General features: G+C 48.3%; 1 protein-coding gene across 6 annotated transcripts in view; it reads left to right on the top strand.

Annotated features, from left to right (window-relative positions):
* The window catches only part of pik3r3b (phosphoinositide-3-kinase, regulatory subunit 3b (gamma)), a gene marked incomplete at both ends in the record, with an annotated part of 149,647 nt that extends 139,079 nt beyond the window's left edge, over window positions 1-10,568 (top strand). For 4 of the 6 annotated variants that reach the window (XM_080532738.1, XM_080532739.1, XM_080532737.1 and 1 more), the window contains 9 exons: window positions 3,859-3,970; window positions 5,673-5,771; window positions 6,020-6,200; window positions 7,132-7,257; window positions 7,480-7,622; window positions 7,966-8,142; window positions 9,114-9,188; window positions 9,416-9,586; window positions 10,370-10,568. In XM_080532738.1, coding sequence (XP_080388864.1) covers window positions 3,859-3,970; window positions 5,673-5,771; window positions 6,020-6,200; window positions 7,132-7,257; window positions 7,480-7,622; window positions 7,966-8,142; window positions 9,114-9,188; window positions 9,416-9,586; window positions 10,370-10,568 — 1,283 coding nt within the window. The remainder of the gene's footprint in view (window positions 1-3,858; window positions 3,971-5,672; window positions 5,772-6,019; window positions 6,201-7,131; window positions 7,258-7,479; window positions 7,623-7,965; window positions 8,143-9,113; window positions 9,189-9,415; window positions 9,587-10,369) is intronic. The other 2 variants (XM_080532742.1, XM_080532741.1) reach the window with 2 other exon arrangements.
* Between the last annotated feature and the right edge of the window lie 5,365 nt (window positions 10,569-15,933).

The following is a 15,933-nucleotide window of genomic DNA, read 5'->3' as shown; positions in this document are numbered from 1 at the left end:
TCTTCCTACTGTGGCTTCCTGCCTCCTCTGTGTGCCAGAGTGAAAGTTGTGTGTGTGTGTGTGTGTGTGTGTGTGTGTGTGTGTGCACCTGCAAGGGAGGGAGGGATGAGAGGAGGAGGAGGAGGAGGAGGAGAGGAAAGAAAGAAAGGAGGAGGAGTGTGTGGGTGTGTCTGCACGCGCTGTAGCAGGCAGGTCCGCCCACAGAGCTCTCTCACTGGTGCAGCCCGCTCACCCCACTGAGAAGTGGAGAACCTCTGTCTCCTGGGCATGCCACCTGTGTGTGTGTGTGTGTGTGTGTGTGTGTGTGTGTGTGTGTGTGTGTGTGTGTGCGTGCCAACTGCCAGCTTAACGGCAGGAACTGGTTTTCATTAGCGGACTAGTCCTACTGCTCATATCACGTTTCTGCTCGGAGGAGAAAACAGTGAGCGGCTCACAGTCACACACACTACTGTACTCACTCTGCACTCTCCATGAGAAGGGCTCACTCCTATGGACATGGGCTTTGACAATACAGTATTTGTGACATATTGACTAGTACACAATTATGTATTTGTATTATATTATTATTATTATTATTATTATTATTATTATTATTATTATGTCTTAGTAATACATAAGTTGTATGTTTACTAAACAGATTTTTAAAAAAAAGAGTGTGTTGTGTGGTGTGTGTGTGTGTGTGTGTGTGACAGTAGTCATGTGGACATTGAGTCATGGTCATGTGACTAAACCTAGGGAAGACTCTGGGGGTTTAGAGTGTCTTTGGCTGGCCACACCGGGCTGCCCCAGTGCAGTGTGGGATTCCCCTGTCCTCTCCTGATCTGTTGTGTCATCAACTTCCCTGTCCGTCCTGGTGTGTACACTGCTCTGTCCGTCCTGGTGTGTACACGGCTCTGCTCTGGGGATTTCCCAGACCAGTCTGGAATGTTCTGGGACACCCCAGCCAGCCGTGTCTCTTCTAGAGAAGACGCTAGCGGAGACCCCCTAATGAAAGATGACCTCCTCCATACGCACACACTCATACACACATACCCCTCTGGGGGTGGGAATGCTCAGCAACGCAGCTGCAATGGCATTTAGTGACACGCGCGCATGCCCACACTCTCACAGACACACACACACACACACACACACACACACACACTGCCATGTGCTTTCTGAAAGGGCACTCTCTAAATCATTTTCTGTGATTATCAGATCTGTGTGTGTGTGTGTCTGCGTGTGGAGCACTGCTGGTTCTGTTGGGACTGAAGCCCAGCCGTCCCACCGTCAGCCCAGAGAGATGTGGAGAGACTGTGCTGCTGTGCTCAGGCCCGGTCCAGATGGGCCCCTGATTGATACCGCTGTTCTAGATGTACATCTGAACCTCTGACGTAGAACCTAAACACGTGGCCCATCAGCATGTATCACTAGGACCGTAAATAAGTCATCTCAGATCAATAGGCCAGACAGGCAGGAGGAGTGCATGTCTTTGTGGGTGTGGGTGGGTGTGTGTGTGTGTGTGTGTGTGTGGGTGGGTGTGTCTGGTTGTGGGTGCTGAGTAGGTTGTCTAGGTCAGGGGCAGGTTAGTTTGGCTTGGCTGGGGCCGCTCCTGACAGAACACAGGGGCTACTGTTGGGTTGAAGGTGGGGGGGGGAGCTAAAATTCTCCTTTTTTTTTTCTCGGTTGCACCTGGCAAGTCTAGCCACTAGCCCACTACCCCCTTACTCTCTTAGCTATCCCCCCTGTCCCCTCCCCCCCTGTCCCACAGCAGCGGCCCCCGAAAGGTCCCTCAGGCAGGCAGGCAGGAGCAGCCAGGACCCTCTCCCTCTTCACAGAAGAAGCACCAGTCCTCATGTAGACTAAGCTATCATGGATGTGTGTGTGGACGATGTGACCTCTGGCATTGAGATATAGACATGCCCTGGTACCCTACTCTATCTCCCTGCCTCAGACACACACACACACACACACACACACACACACACAGGAGCTGGAGGGCCTTTGACCACAGCGTCAGTGGGCCAGTTTTGCGTCCAAGGCGAACGGAGGCTGCTGTGAGTCAGGCACCATCACAGGAGAGGAGACATGACCTCTCTCTCTCTCTCTCTCTCTCTCTCTCTCTCTCTCTCTCTCTCTCTCTCTCTCTCTCTCTCTCTCTCTCTCTCTCTCTCTCTCTCTCTCTCTCTCTCTCTCTCTCTCTCTCTCTCTCTCTCTCTCTCTCTCTCTCTCTCTCTCTCTCTCTCTCTCTCTCTCTCTCTCTCTCTCTCACAATGCCCCATGCTGTTGTGCTATGCTGATATTTAAGGGCTCACATTTCATTGATGGTCTGTCCCCCTAGCTAAGACACTGTATGATGTCTGTCCCCCTAGCTAAGACACTGTATGATGTCTGTCCCCCTAGCTAAGACACTGTATGATGGTCTGTCCCCCTAGCTAAGACACTGTATGATGTCTGTCCCCCTAGCTAAGACACTGTATGATGGTCTGTCCCCCTAGCTAAGACACTGTATGATGTCTGTCCCCCTAGCTAAGACACTGTATGGTGTCTGTCCCCCTAGCTAAGACACTGTATGATGTCTGTCCCCCTAGCTAAGACACTGTATGATGGTCTGTCCCCCTAGCTAAGACACTGTATGGTGTCTGTCCCCCTAGCTAAGACACTGTATGATGGTCTGTCCCCCTAGCTAAGACACTGTATGATGTCTGTCCCCCTAGCTAAGACACTGTATGATGTCTGTCCCCCTAGCTAAGACACTGTATGATGTCTGTCCCCCTAGCTAAGACACTGTATGATGTCTGTCCCCCTAGCTAAGACACTGTATGATGTCTGTCCCCCTAGCTAAGACACTGTATGATGTCTGTCCCCCTAGCTAAGACACTGTATGATGTCTGTCCCCCTAGCTAAGACACTGTATGATGTCTGTCCCCCTAGCTAAGACACTGTATGGTGGTGTGTCCCCCTAGCTAAGACACTGTATGATGTCTGTCCCCCTATCTAAGACACTGTATGATGTCTGTCCCCCTAGCTAAGACACTGTATGATGTCTGTCCCCCTAGCTAAGACACTGTATGATGTCTGTCCCCCTAGCTAAGACACTGTATGATGTCTGTCCCCCTAGCTAAGACACTGTATGATGTCTGTCCCCCTAGCTAAGACACTGTATGATGGTCTGTCCCCCTAGCTAAGACACTGTATGATGGTCTGTCCCCCTAGCTAAGACACTGTATGATGGTCTGTCCCCCTAGCTAAGACACTGTATGATGTCTGTCCCCCTAGCTAAGACACTGGATGATGAAGGACTATGAAGGAACTGGATTATCACTACGCTACATTATGTAGGCTAGGTGGTGATATGAATACACTGGTAGTTAATGTGGACACTATTGTTAGCGCTGCATATCTCTCCAGGGTGTGTGTGTGTGTGTGTGTGTGTGTGTGTGTGTGTGTGTGTGTATGTGTGTGTGTGTGTGTGAGAGAGACTGTGAGAGACTGTGTGTGTGTGTGTGTGTGTGTATTCGTGAGACCAGCAATCTAGCCCACTCTTTTAACACGAGCTCAATAGGATGGTGGGAGTTTTACTCCGGTATTTAGTATTCCCGCAGCAGTTGTCCGGCTCCCGCTGTTTCTCCCCCTCCTGAATTATTAATGATCGCTGAATAAGAGGGCCGAGAAATACTCCCAACTTGGCCAATTGAGACATCATCTAAAAGCCTGCTTTGTCTGGGGGGTGGAGGGATGAACTCCCAAGAACCGCAGACAGAGGGGATAGGAAAGAACTACAATTCTGTCAATACACACATCCAAGGGGATGGCTCTGTTTCACCATTAACGTTCTCTCTCTCTCTCTCTCTCTCTCTCCGTCTCTCCGTCTCTCAGCTCTTCCTCCGAAGCCGGCCAAGCCCATGACACCAGTCAACAGTAACGGCGTGAAGGAGGGGGCCGGGGGCTTGCTACAGGAGGCGGAGTGGTACTGGGGAGACATATCAAGGTGAGAGAGACACACACACACACCCTCTCTCTCCTTCTGTTTGGCCTAGGGGCAAAACACACACACACACAGACACACAGACACGGTCTGTCTGAGAAGCTGTCTGTCAGGCTGTCTGTCTCTGTCTGGCGTGGCGTGTTCGTCAGGGGAATGAAAGCGATCGATACTCAAGACTCTGATGACAGGAAAAGAAATAGGTTTTATTTCAGAGACGGCTATCCTTTATGCGTCGTACATGTGTGTACATACGTGCGTGTGTGTGTGTGTGTGTGTGTGTGTGTGTGTGTAGACTCCAGGTTAGAGTATAAACCCTCCCTCAGTGTGCCAGCCAGCCCATCCTGGCCCATGTGTCGGGGGCCCGGCCCGGCCCGTCCCGTAACGTTCCTAGGTCTGAGCAGATTAGAGCCGTGCTTAGTGACGGGCTTTAGCCCCTGTTTGATGTCCACCCTGGGTAAGTGCAGCTTAAAGATCCGACTAAAGCTGACGACAGACATCTAAGGCTAAGGCTACACACACACACACACACATGCACATACGCACGCACACACACACCCAGCCGCAGATTCCTGGCCTATAGACAGTAAGTCTGCGTGGAGTCTTGCGGGTCAAAGCTAGAGCTGGCGTGAGTAGAACAGTACAGCAGGGGTCCGAGAGCTGACTTATCAGTGAACTCTACTGGGCTCAGTCCAGACTCCTTCTCTCTCTCTCTCCCTCTCTCTCTCTCCCTCTCACTCTCTCTCTCTCTCTCTCTCTCTCTCTCTCCTCTCTTCGATTTGGCCCAGGGTTGTGTTTCACGCTCTGATTACCCACATTATTCAAAGCCTGTACTGTTAACCATGCATTTTACACACACACACACACACACACACACACACACACACACACACACACACACACAAGACTCAAAGTCACCAAGTAGGCTATGAAAAATGTACACACAGACACACACACACACACACACACACACACAGCACATGCAGTCCCAGTGAGTGGCATGGAGAGGTCATGGGGGGGGGGCGGCGGGTGTTGGGGTCTGCCTCCTCAGCATGACAAGGCTTACTGCCCCCATGGGCCCAGACAGATAGAGGGAGGAGGGGAGGAGAGGAGCGGAGCAGGGGGGCAAGCTGCTCTTCAGACAGACAGACAAGCCCCTAAAGCCTGTCTGGGATGTAGGGAGACCTACAGACTGGAGCGATTTGGAAGTGTGTGTGTGTGTGTGTGTAGGTGTGAGTGACAGGGTTAGTGAAGGTAAGTCATTGCATGATGTCTCCCACGGCCAGACGGCTGCAGCAGACCGGAGGGACACAGGCCACTGCCTCTGCCCGCAGCCAGCCCAGACACACACACACACACACACACACACACACTCACACACATGTATATTCTCAAACCAGACACACACACACACACTCTGTATATTCTCAGACCAGACGCATACTCTAACACACACATACACGCGCATACACACACACGCACACACACACACACACACACAGATGTCTCTCTCCAGACCAGAACCAAGGAGACCGGGGCACTGTGTGTTCTGGGCTGGGGGAGGAAAGGGAAGGGGTGGGGGGGGGGGACTTCTACTACGACTAATTGGATGGGAGCAGCCCTCCTTGTAACTGCCATCTGTGCACTGGCTCAGTCGTGTAACCTCTCCCTCCCTCCCTCCCTCCCTCCCTCCCTCCCCTCTCTACAGGGAAGAGGTCAATGATAAGCTGAGAGACATGCCCGACGGGACGTTCCTGGTCCGGGACGCCTCCACCAAAATGCAGGGCGACTACACACTCACACTGAGGTAAGGGTGCAGGGCGACTACACACTCACACTGAGGTAAGGGACTACACACTCACACTGAGGTAAGGGACACGGACCTCCAACGCTGGCCTCACCTCCCCATGGCTTACAGCACGTCAAGAGCCACGGCCTTCAACTCGGCTTGTGTATCAGAATTCATGTGTTTTGATAGATATTCAGTTCTATCAGTTCCATCCATCCACTCATCCTCTCTTTCTCTCTCTCTCTCTCTCCCTTCTTCTTCCACAGAAAAGGGGGGAATAACAAACTGATAAAGATCTACCACCGGGACGGGAAGTACGGTTTCTCGGACCCCCTGACGTTCGGCTCGGTGGTGGAGCTGATCAGCCACTACAGACACGAGTCCCTGGCCCAGTACAACACCAAGCTGGACGTCAAACTCATGTACCCCATCTCACGCTACCAGCAGGTACACAGCCTAGTCTGTCTCTCTCTCTGTCTCTGTCTGTCTCTCTCTCTGTCTCTGTCTGTCTCTCTCTGTCTCTGTCTGTCCCTCTCTGTCTCTGTCTGTCTCTCTCTCTGTCTGTCTCTGTCTGTCCCTCTCTGTCTCACTCTCTGTCTGTCCCTCTCTGTCTCTGTCTCTCTCTCTCTCTCTTTTCTGTCTCTCTCTCTCTCTCTTCTGTCTCTCTCTCTCTCTTTTTTCTCTCTCTCTCTTCTCTCTCTCTTCTCTCTCTCTCTATTGTATCCTTTTCCTCCTTCTTTCCTACCCCCCTGTTCTTCCTCTGCTTTAATCATTCTCTTAACTTTCGCCACACCTCTCATCCTTCTCTGCCCTCCCCCTCCTCCTCCCATTCCTCCCTCCCTCCCTCCCATCCCTCTCCACTACTGCCTGATGACTTCGGCGGGGGGGGGGGGGGGATTTTTCCCAGGCAAAGTGCCGAGGCAGCAGGAATCACACCGTGTGAAATATGACCCTGCTTATTCACCACTGCGCCGCGGCTCCCTAAATAATTGCACACATCCACAATGTCCAAAGGCCGTCGCCGAGTTTATTTCTTTTCCTCGCCCCCCCCCCCGGTTCCTCCGCTTGGCGGTGGGTCAGGCGCCACGGCGGTCATTACTCAGGGACTTCCTCTCAGATGCCCGGCGCTCCGACCCGTAGCACCTGTACCGAGGCATCATGGGTCGTTTATTAATGAGGCCTACAAGGAAGTCTCACTGTAAGCAGAACGGGAGGGGCGCGCGGGGGGGGGGGGCAGTGTTCACTAATTCCCTCAGTCCTCCAACCTCCCTCCCTCTCTCTCTTGCTCTCTCTTGCTCTCTCCTTTCAGTGCTTAGTATCGATACACCTCTCTTTAACACTCTCTCTCTCTCTCTTTCTCTCTCCCTCCGTTCTTCAGGATCAGCTGGTGAAAGAAGACAACATTGACGCCGTTGGGAAGAAACTCCAGGAATATCACAATCAATATCAGGAGAAGAGCAAGGAGTACGACAGGCTGTACGAGGAATACACCAAGACCTCACAGGTATGTACACACACACACACACACACACACACACAGTAAACAATCATGCAAGCATGCACACACACACACATATACACACACACACACACACACACAAGATTCAATGTTACGACATACACACACACACACACACACTCACACATTGATTCATGGATTGGTTAGAGGAGGAAGAGCTGTAGCAGAATGAGACTGATTCTCTGTGATTGGTCCCCCCCCTGCCAGGAGATTCAGATGAAGAGGACGGCCATCGAGGCGTTCAATGAGACCATCAAGATCTTCGAGGAGCAGTGTCACACTCAGGAGCGCTACAGCAAAGAGTACATCGACCGCTTCCGCCGCGAGGGCAACGACAAGGAGATTGAGAGGTAAAAAAAACTAACACCATTTCCTCTTCTAAAAGTCTGATTGGTCAGGGCTGCCCCCAATAGGAATACACTCTCTCTATTTGTTGCCAGGCAAAATAGTAGTATTTATTATCATGGGGGAAAAAGGCTGTTATTATTAACGCTGTTGTTGTTGTTGTTGTTGTTGTTGTTGTTGTTATTATTATTATTTATTTTTTTATTATTATTATCAGATGATCTGGAACAACCTTAAGCGTTCAGCAGAATGAAACAGAGGCTATGTTGAGAATGTTTATGGTCATAGTTATCGTGTTGATGTCGGTATCGTAACCCCTCTCTCTCTCCCTCTCCCGCCCCCTTCCAGGATCATGATGAACTATGAGAAGCTCAAGTCTCGTCTGGGGGAGATCCACGACAGCAAGGTGCGCCTGGAGCAGGACCTGAAGACCCAGGCCCTGGACAACCGGGAGACGGACAAGAAGATGAACAGCCTCAAGCCCGACCTCATCCAGCTCCGCAAGATCAGGGACCAGTACCTTGTGTGAGTAGAGCCCAGACGACGAGGGGTTAACCCCAGTGTGGTGATGTCAGAGGCTGTTTGAAGGGCAGGGGCGAAAAAGAAAAAAAAGGGCACCTACTGCACAACATGGGACCCCATCAGTTGAGTTTAGTTTAGTTTAGACCATTGAAAGGGCAGCCAATAGGGCACATCCTCTAATTTTCAAAAGGGCACTTTAGTGCGATGTTTTTCAACTGTGGGGGCACATGGTTAAGTTTAGACCATTGAAAGGGCAGCCAATAGGGCACATCCTCTAATTTTCGTCACTCAAAAGGGCACTTAAGAGAGAAGTTTTTCAACCGTGGGGGCACCAGGAGGGGCGGTCGCCCCCCCCCCCCCCCCCCTGAGTCCGCCATTTTTTAAATCCTACGGTAATACCGTATGGGTATTAACAGTGTGGAAAAATTGGATACCGCCCAACCCTATTTAGTCACGGCAGAGAATAAAGAACATGGCCACAACACTGTCTGTCTCATGGTCTGGTATCATGGGATCGTGGGACTTGTAGTCCTAGGAAGGTTGTGGTTCAAATGCACTTGTTTCTAATACGAAACAGTTGCTGTTCCGTTTTTCGGAAAGGACAGCGCAGCGCAGAGCAGCGCAGTGAAGTGGTTAACTGGAGGGTTGCCATATTGGAAGCTTGTGTTTCCTCTTAGTAAGCCTTCTATAGAGAGGGAAGTCCCCTAGGTAACAGCTCTAATAACATTACCAGAGCTGGCTCTAACTCAGCGCTTGTGTAACGGCCGCTAATTTGATACCTTTTGTTGTCCGTTTAATTTATGTAATCATGATGAATAATGTATGCAGCCCTTTTTAACTTTTAACTTGAAGTAAAGTAGTAATTTTTATTTCCTCCTCTCTCTCTCTCTCTCTCTCTCTCTCTCTCTCTCTCTCTGTCTCACTCTCTCTCTCTCGTTCGTGTCCCCTTCCCTCTCTTCTCCCTCCTCCTGCAGCTGGCTGAATCACAAAGGAGTGCGTCAGAAACGAATTAACGATTGGCTGGGGATCAAGAACGAAAATACTGACGAGTGAGTGTGTTCTCCATTGACCCCCCCCCCCCGATCCCCGCCCGGCCTGCTTCTATAGACGCACGGGTCACACTCTAAACACGGACCTAGCATAAACACCTCTCTATATAGACTGTATATATAACAATAAACAAACCTATCAATCATACACCTTACCGCAGTGACCCCTCCGTCATTGCAAGTCCCTGGTCTTAACCGTGTGTGTGTGTGTGTGTGCGTGCGTGCAGAGGGTACTTTGTGACCGAGGAGGATGAGAACCTGCCCCACTATGATGAGAAGAGCTGGTTCGTGGGGGATCTGAACCGGACCCAGTCAGAGGACCTGCTCCTGGGGAAACCCGACGGAGCGTTCCTCATCAGAGAAAGCAGCAAGAAGGGCTGCTACGCATGCTCCGTAGTGTAAGTGTTCAAGTGTTCACTGTGTGTGTGTGTGTGTGTGTGTGTGTGTCCAAGTGAAACAGCTGTTAAACATATTGTTTATTTCAAATCAGACTTATTTCCATTTCCAATTGGTTGCAATTAGGGCTGTAAAGTCTATTGGATTCCTATAAGCGGATTCATCAACCAACGCTTAAGTTGGCAACTCGTTGTTTTTGAAAAAGATATCAGACCAATCACAGTTAAGAAAGCTCAAATGAGTGATCTGTAGCCATGTTAACGAGAGTGTTAACCAAGGAAGCTCATTTCACGCAATTAGCTCTCGTTTGTCTTCATCTGTGGGAACGGCAATGGCTATTTGCTCCATTGATTTGGAGGCCATCATTTCATTGTTAACTTGTAAAGTACCCTATTACTCTCCTATTACTTAAAGGACCACTTCTGGTCCTGGTTTTATTGTCGAGAAATGTCGAGAAAAGAAATCTCTGATGATTAATTACTAAGATGAAAAATAAGATGAAAAATGTCATTCATTCGGTAGATTAATCAACTAATAGGAAAACATTTATGTTTTGTTTTTTTTATTATGATTTTTTTTATCAACTGACAGCACTAATTGCAATACATCGGTCTTTATTAAAACAAGAAGAAAAATAAATCAAGAAAGCCTAAATGCTATTTCTTCACAGTGTGTGTATATATATATACATATATATATATATATATATATATATATATATATATATATATACAGTATATATATAGGTATATCTAACATGTGGTCTGTCTCCTGTCTCCCTGCAGTGTTGAAGGCGAGGTGAAGCACTGCGTCATCTACAGTACGCCGCGTGGCTACGGCTTCGCTGAGCCCTACAACCTGTACAGCTCGCTGAAAGACCTGGTCCTCCACTACCACCAGACCTCCCTGGTCCAGCACAACGACTCCCTCAACGTGCGCCTGGTTCACCCCGTCTACGCACAGATGCCCTCCGGACGCAGATGAGCCTCATCCCCCCACAGACCTGACCACCAGCCCAGGGACCCTCCAGGGGTGGGGGGTGGGGGGGCAGGGCAGGGGTGAGGGGGCGAGTGGCGAGGGGGGAGGGGGGGGGACTCAACCAAACAAAACCAGAACCCGAACACCCAGAACGGAAGAAAAAAAATCCGAAACAGAAAAAAAACATAAACACTTGCTGCAACACACGTCAGCCACCTTGGAGTTATATATATTTTTACTAGAACAATTGGAGGGCATTCTTTCTAAAGACTGCTTGATTTGCACAAGGAAGTTTTAATGTTTGTGAATGTGAAAACGGAAGGAAACAGAAGAGGCGAGTTTCAGGTGACCCACTGCTCCCTAAACTCCAGCTGGGACTTTTTTTTCAGAAAAGAAAAAACTCAAAACGCTCCATTCTTAGCTTTTTGGCTTGGTTTCCTGTCATTGCTCATGATGATTCTTTTGATTTCTTTGTTTGTTTGTTTTTCCGTTTTTTTTGAGAAATTCTTCTTGTTTACTCCTTGCTTGTTTGCTAAATGCAAGAGATGATGATGATGATGTGGAGTGTCTGTTTCTCTGTCCCTCTCCGTATGAAAAGCAAAAACAATGTAGCATAACTGACGACGGCCACTTTTTCTGAGTGCTCCTCCACATAGACTGCTGCTGAAGGGTAGGGGGGAGGGAGGGCGAGGGGGCGAGAGGGGAGGGAGGGGATAGTTGATGGGGGGGCCACAAGCGAAAAGAGAAAAAAAAAGTTTTGTAGTCTTAAAATGAAAAAAAAGCTTGCTTTTATACTAACCGTTAGAGAGAGAGGAGGAGGGTTGTTTTCTTGCTTGGCTGGATCATATTTCCTTTGACACATGTAGATGGTAACGTTATACAGTCCAGTACAGAGACCAAAGTTGGCATGGGGGGAAAAAGGAGAGTCCACCATTGTGTTTTTACTAGTCTCTTTGAATGGAGAGGAGAGGTAAGCCAGTGCTCAGTTTGATACCACACATTAAACAGAGTTTGGGCCCAGTGCTCTTGCACTATAAGCTCTGAGAGGTTCCGTAACCAAATGGTACGCACAGAGACGGAGTGTGACCATGGACGTGGTCCAGGAAGCACTTATCTAAAGAGGAGAACCCAGCCAAGGCTGCACGGTCCGACACCAAATCCCAAAACGTGAAGGAAAATGAAAAAAAGACAGAAAAGAACTTGAAAACACGTTTTATGTGTGGGTTTTTAAAAAAACAACAATATTGTATATGCTAATGTCTGTTGAAAACTGGGGGACTGTTTTGTTCTAGAACCTTTTGAGATAAGCTTTTCTTCTTCTTTTTTTTCTTTTTTTTACTGTTTTAAGTGTACAAAAGCAAAGCAGGTAGAGGAGAGGTCCCAAGCTGAAGACATGCTTTAGATGACGAAAACTTGAAGAACGTGCAATCCCACATTGTATTATGATTATATAGGTTAGCAGCCAGGCAGAGAGAGCTGCACTAGACCAGCTCTGGGGCTCCGAGAGATAATCAAAGTGCACAGTGAAGCTTTTGAAGAGAGATTTATTTTGTTTAGTTTTTGTTTTGTTTCATTTTTTGTGTTTTACTCAAAAAACTTCTTACCGGTGCTTGACATTATAACCAGTGGAATACATTTCTGTTCAAGAAAGACTATTACCATCGCACAATAAAAATGTTTCTAAAAAAAACTTCAACCTCAACCACAATGTGCAACTTGCAGTGTATTCAGTAACCTCTCTTCCCCCCCCCCCCCCCCTGAAATGAAACTCTCCATTCCGATTGGCTGTTGTCCTTTTGGATTCTGTCTCGCCATTGGCTGAGTGAGCTGGCTTCCCCTGAGACAATGGACTAGTGTGGTATCTCTGACCGTGGGGGCCTGCCTCTCCCAGACAGTTGTCCCCTCCCAGCCTGTCTGCTGGTCTGAGGCCCTATTTTAAGGTCTTGCTGACAGGAGAGGTTAGCGGAGCATGCTAGGTGTGGTTTTTAGTCACCCTGGGGGGAGAACAAAGACAGCTGTTGTGTGTTGGTCACACTCAGCCCTGGTCCTGGGAGGAGCCGCCTCTCCCATAGAACCTGCACCTCTCTGGTGGTCAAACGTCTGGGCTCTATTGGGGATAAGAAGATACCACTCAAGCGTCAGTCTAGGAGCTGATATCAATGGTGAGTGTAGTTATAATTATAAATGACAAATTATAATCTTATGGGCGGGGGTTACAAACTGGTTGCAACGTCTGACAGCACCTATCGTCTGCAGTGTATTTTCTACCAGTATAAACCAGTATGAGGAGGGTCGCCCCAGTACTCAGTGAGTGAGTGAGTGAGTAGAGTGGTTGCTTCTATGGGAGCGTTAGGTCCAGTCGAGGGAGGCCAGCGAGGAATATGCCATGATCTAGTGGTGTGTGTGTGTGTGTGTGTGTGTGTGTGTGTGTGTGTGTGTGTGTGTGTGTGTGGTGGAACCGTTGAGAGTGATGATGATGATGCTGATTGATGATGATGATACAACCTTGGGTTGTAACCCGCCGTGTATCTCTCCTCTATCTCCTCCAAAGGCACCCATACCCTTGACTGCATCACGTTCATCAGCCCATCCCTCCTCCTCCCACTCCCCCCTCCTCTCTACGCCCTTGGTGCAGTGCTCTAAGATAAGCCAGATGAGACCATGTGGGGGTGGGGGGGGGTTAGCTTAGGGTCAAGTGGGACCGGTCAGAGCTGAAAGCACTCCATAGGGAGCATGTGTGGTGTTTGTAGGGGTGACTTAGGAGTCTGACTCTCTCTCTCTCCTTGGTTCTCTCCCCCCTCTCACGCCCTGCCCTTCCTGCCCAGCAGCAGCAGTCTGAGGTGACTTTCAGCTCCGTTAGAGGGGGTGTGCCCTTGGAGATGTGGTGTTCTGGTGGGGGGCTGGGGGGTCAGAGGTTACAGTGAATGTACAGCAGGAACAGACTGCTCTGTTATGACGGTCTTCTGTGTCCCTCTAATCTCTGTTTCTAGCAAAGTCCCTCAGGATGAGTAGGATGCTAGCCTACCCCTAATACCCTCGTCCCAAGACAAAACCACCACTGGCTTAGAGCTGGTGAAGCCGGGTTTGGTGTAATAATTAGTATTACACACACACACACACACACACACACACACACACACACACACAGTCAGTAAGTCAGTTAGACCTCCATGACTTTGTCATTGGTGTCATGGGTGTCTGCCCCTGAAACAATGGGCTAGTGTGGTGATATTCTACACATTCACACACATACACACACACACACACACACACACATACACACAGTCAGTAAGCTAGACCTCCATGACTTTGTCATTGGTGTCATGGGTGTCTGCCTCAGTGGCTCCCCCTGATCTTTTGGGTTTGTCCTCTGAGGGTTTCCGTAGCTCTAGAGCCTGCGTACCTTCAGGTGGAGGTCTTGGATCTCCATCTCCTCCACCGTGGTTTGAAGGGTGTTATTTACCTAAGTTTTGGTTTGGTTTCTAACCCGGGGAACCCTAAAGGACCCCGAACTCTATTACTTGAACTATTACATTGCTCACTGTTGAATGTCTTTATATGAAATATACATATATTAAAGAAGAGAAGATCCCCTGATTTGTTTATTGGTGAGCAGGACTGGGTTGACTTTTAAAGATATACGACAGATGTGTGCGTTACAGATCATATGGGAGATCATATATAGCTTCTTCGCCAGGAGGGAGGGAGTTTAAAAAAAAAACATTCTCAGAAATATGCTTCGATTTTTGGGCTTTTTCTGAAATTGCACGAGAGAAGACGTGTGTGTGTGTGTGTGTGTGTGTGTGTGTGTGTGTGTGTGTGTGTGTGTGTGTGTGAGTGTGTGTGTGCGTGTGTGTGTGTGTGTGTGTGTGTGTGTGTGTGTGTGACTCATCTGAACACTCCACAGTCATATTGCATAGCATTCTGCTATGAGATCAGGTGTCTACCATACTTCACCACAAAAAACATGTTTGTAAGGGTATTTAGTTTTAGTTTTGAATTCTTCAGCTATTCTCCTTTAGACTTTCCCCCTGTCATTGAGACCAAAGATTTAAGTTTGACTTCATGTGATCCTGTAGATATTGATAGTTTGAAAGGGATGTTTAAACATATTGCATATTACTTTCATTGCCTTGCTTTCATCAGAACTCAGAAGTGTATATGAAACAGTACCAGGGGAGGCTGGTGGAGGAAGAAATCACAGGCTCATTGTATCAAACACTGGCTCAACACGTGTTTGATGCCATTGCTTATTCCATCCCATGCATTAAAATGAGCCCGTCCCCAGATTTCAACCTACATCAGCCTCGGCTGAACAGTAGCTATAAGGTTGTCTGAGTGAGTGTGTCCCATGTAGTTAGCTAGGATCTTTTGTTAATGATGATGATGATGATGACGATTGTCATTATTGTGACAGTTATTATCATGGAATAGTGTTGTGTTATTGGGGACATGGGTACCTGGGGGTGATAGTTGTTGAATGGTATACAGTGGGACAGTCCTTACAAAGCAGTGTGGTTGAGGATAGTTTGCCACTCAAATCCTCTCACTCTTTTGTCTATTCAAATGAACCATAGTTTCTGTCACACCTAGAAGCATTGAAGAGACCTGCCCTCGGATGGCAAGGTAGACTCATTCAGTAGCCAGGATTTGATGTTCATTGGTTAGCCATTCTCTGGGTTCATACCTGTAGGTCCATGTGTGCCATTGAAGCGATTGATTCCTTTTGTTATTTCAGTCAAGATATTGAAAGACTTCTTTATTTACCAAAAAGTCCCAACGTATGTCTACTTGTTTTTTTTTTGTCATATATTTGCACACGTTGACTTAGCTGAAGATATTTTTTTTCTCTCCCCTCTCTCTCTCTTTCTTCTTCGAAAGTTAAGTGTATGTGAAACACACACACACACACGCACACACACACACACACACACACACACACACACACATTCCCCTTTGTATTGGGAGGTTCTCTGCAGGACAGAAAGCAGACTTCAGTGCAGGTTTCGTTCCTTCATTGCCTTTCTCCAGAAAGCATGCAATATCCTCTCCTTTGCTGTCAGGGGTCTGGGACAGAGAGTTGCGTGAAAAGGGTTTGTTTGAGGTGTGTTTTTACGAGAGAACGCTACATGTGTGTTTCTAGAACTACGTCTGGGTTTTAGTGGGGTGGAGATGTGCACATACTAGGAGAATCTTTTGGAGGGGAAACATTTTTTGGGGGGGGTGAACCAAATTATCTGTTACCCTAGTTAATATTTTTTGACTGTTTTTTTGTTTTCTGTTCGAAAACGAAACACCAAGTTAGACTACAGGACCAGGTTTAGGTTTACGATGACCACCAAGGACTGTTAAATAGCAATTGTCTGTTCTT

This window comes from Nansenia antarctica, assembly GCF_963989245.1.
Source record: "Nansenia antarctica genome assembly, chromosome: 1".
Classification (NCBI taxonomy): Eukaryota; Metazoa; Chordata; class Actinopteri; order Argentiniformes; family Microstomatidae; genus Nansenia; species Nansenia antarctica.
The sequence above is the reverse complement of the archived record's forward strand: the minus strand, read 5'-3'. Positions and strand labels throughout refer to the sequence as shown.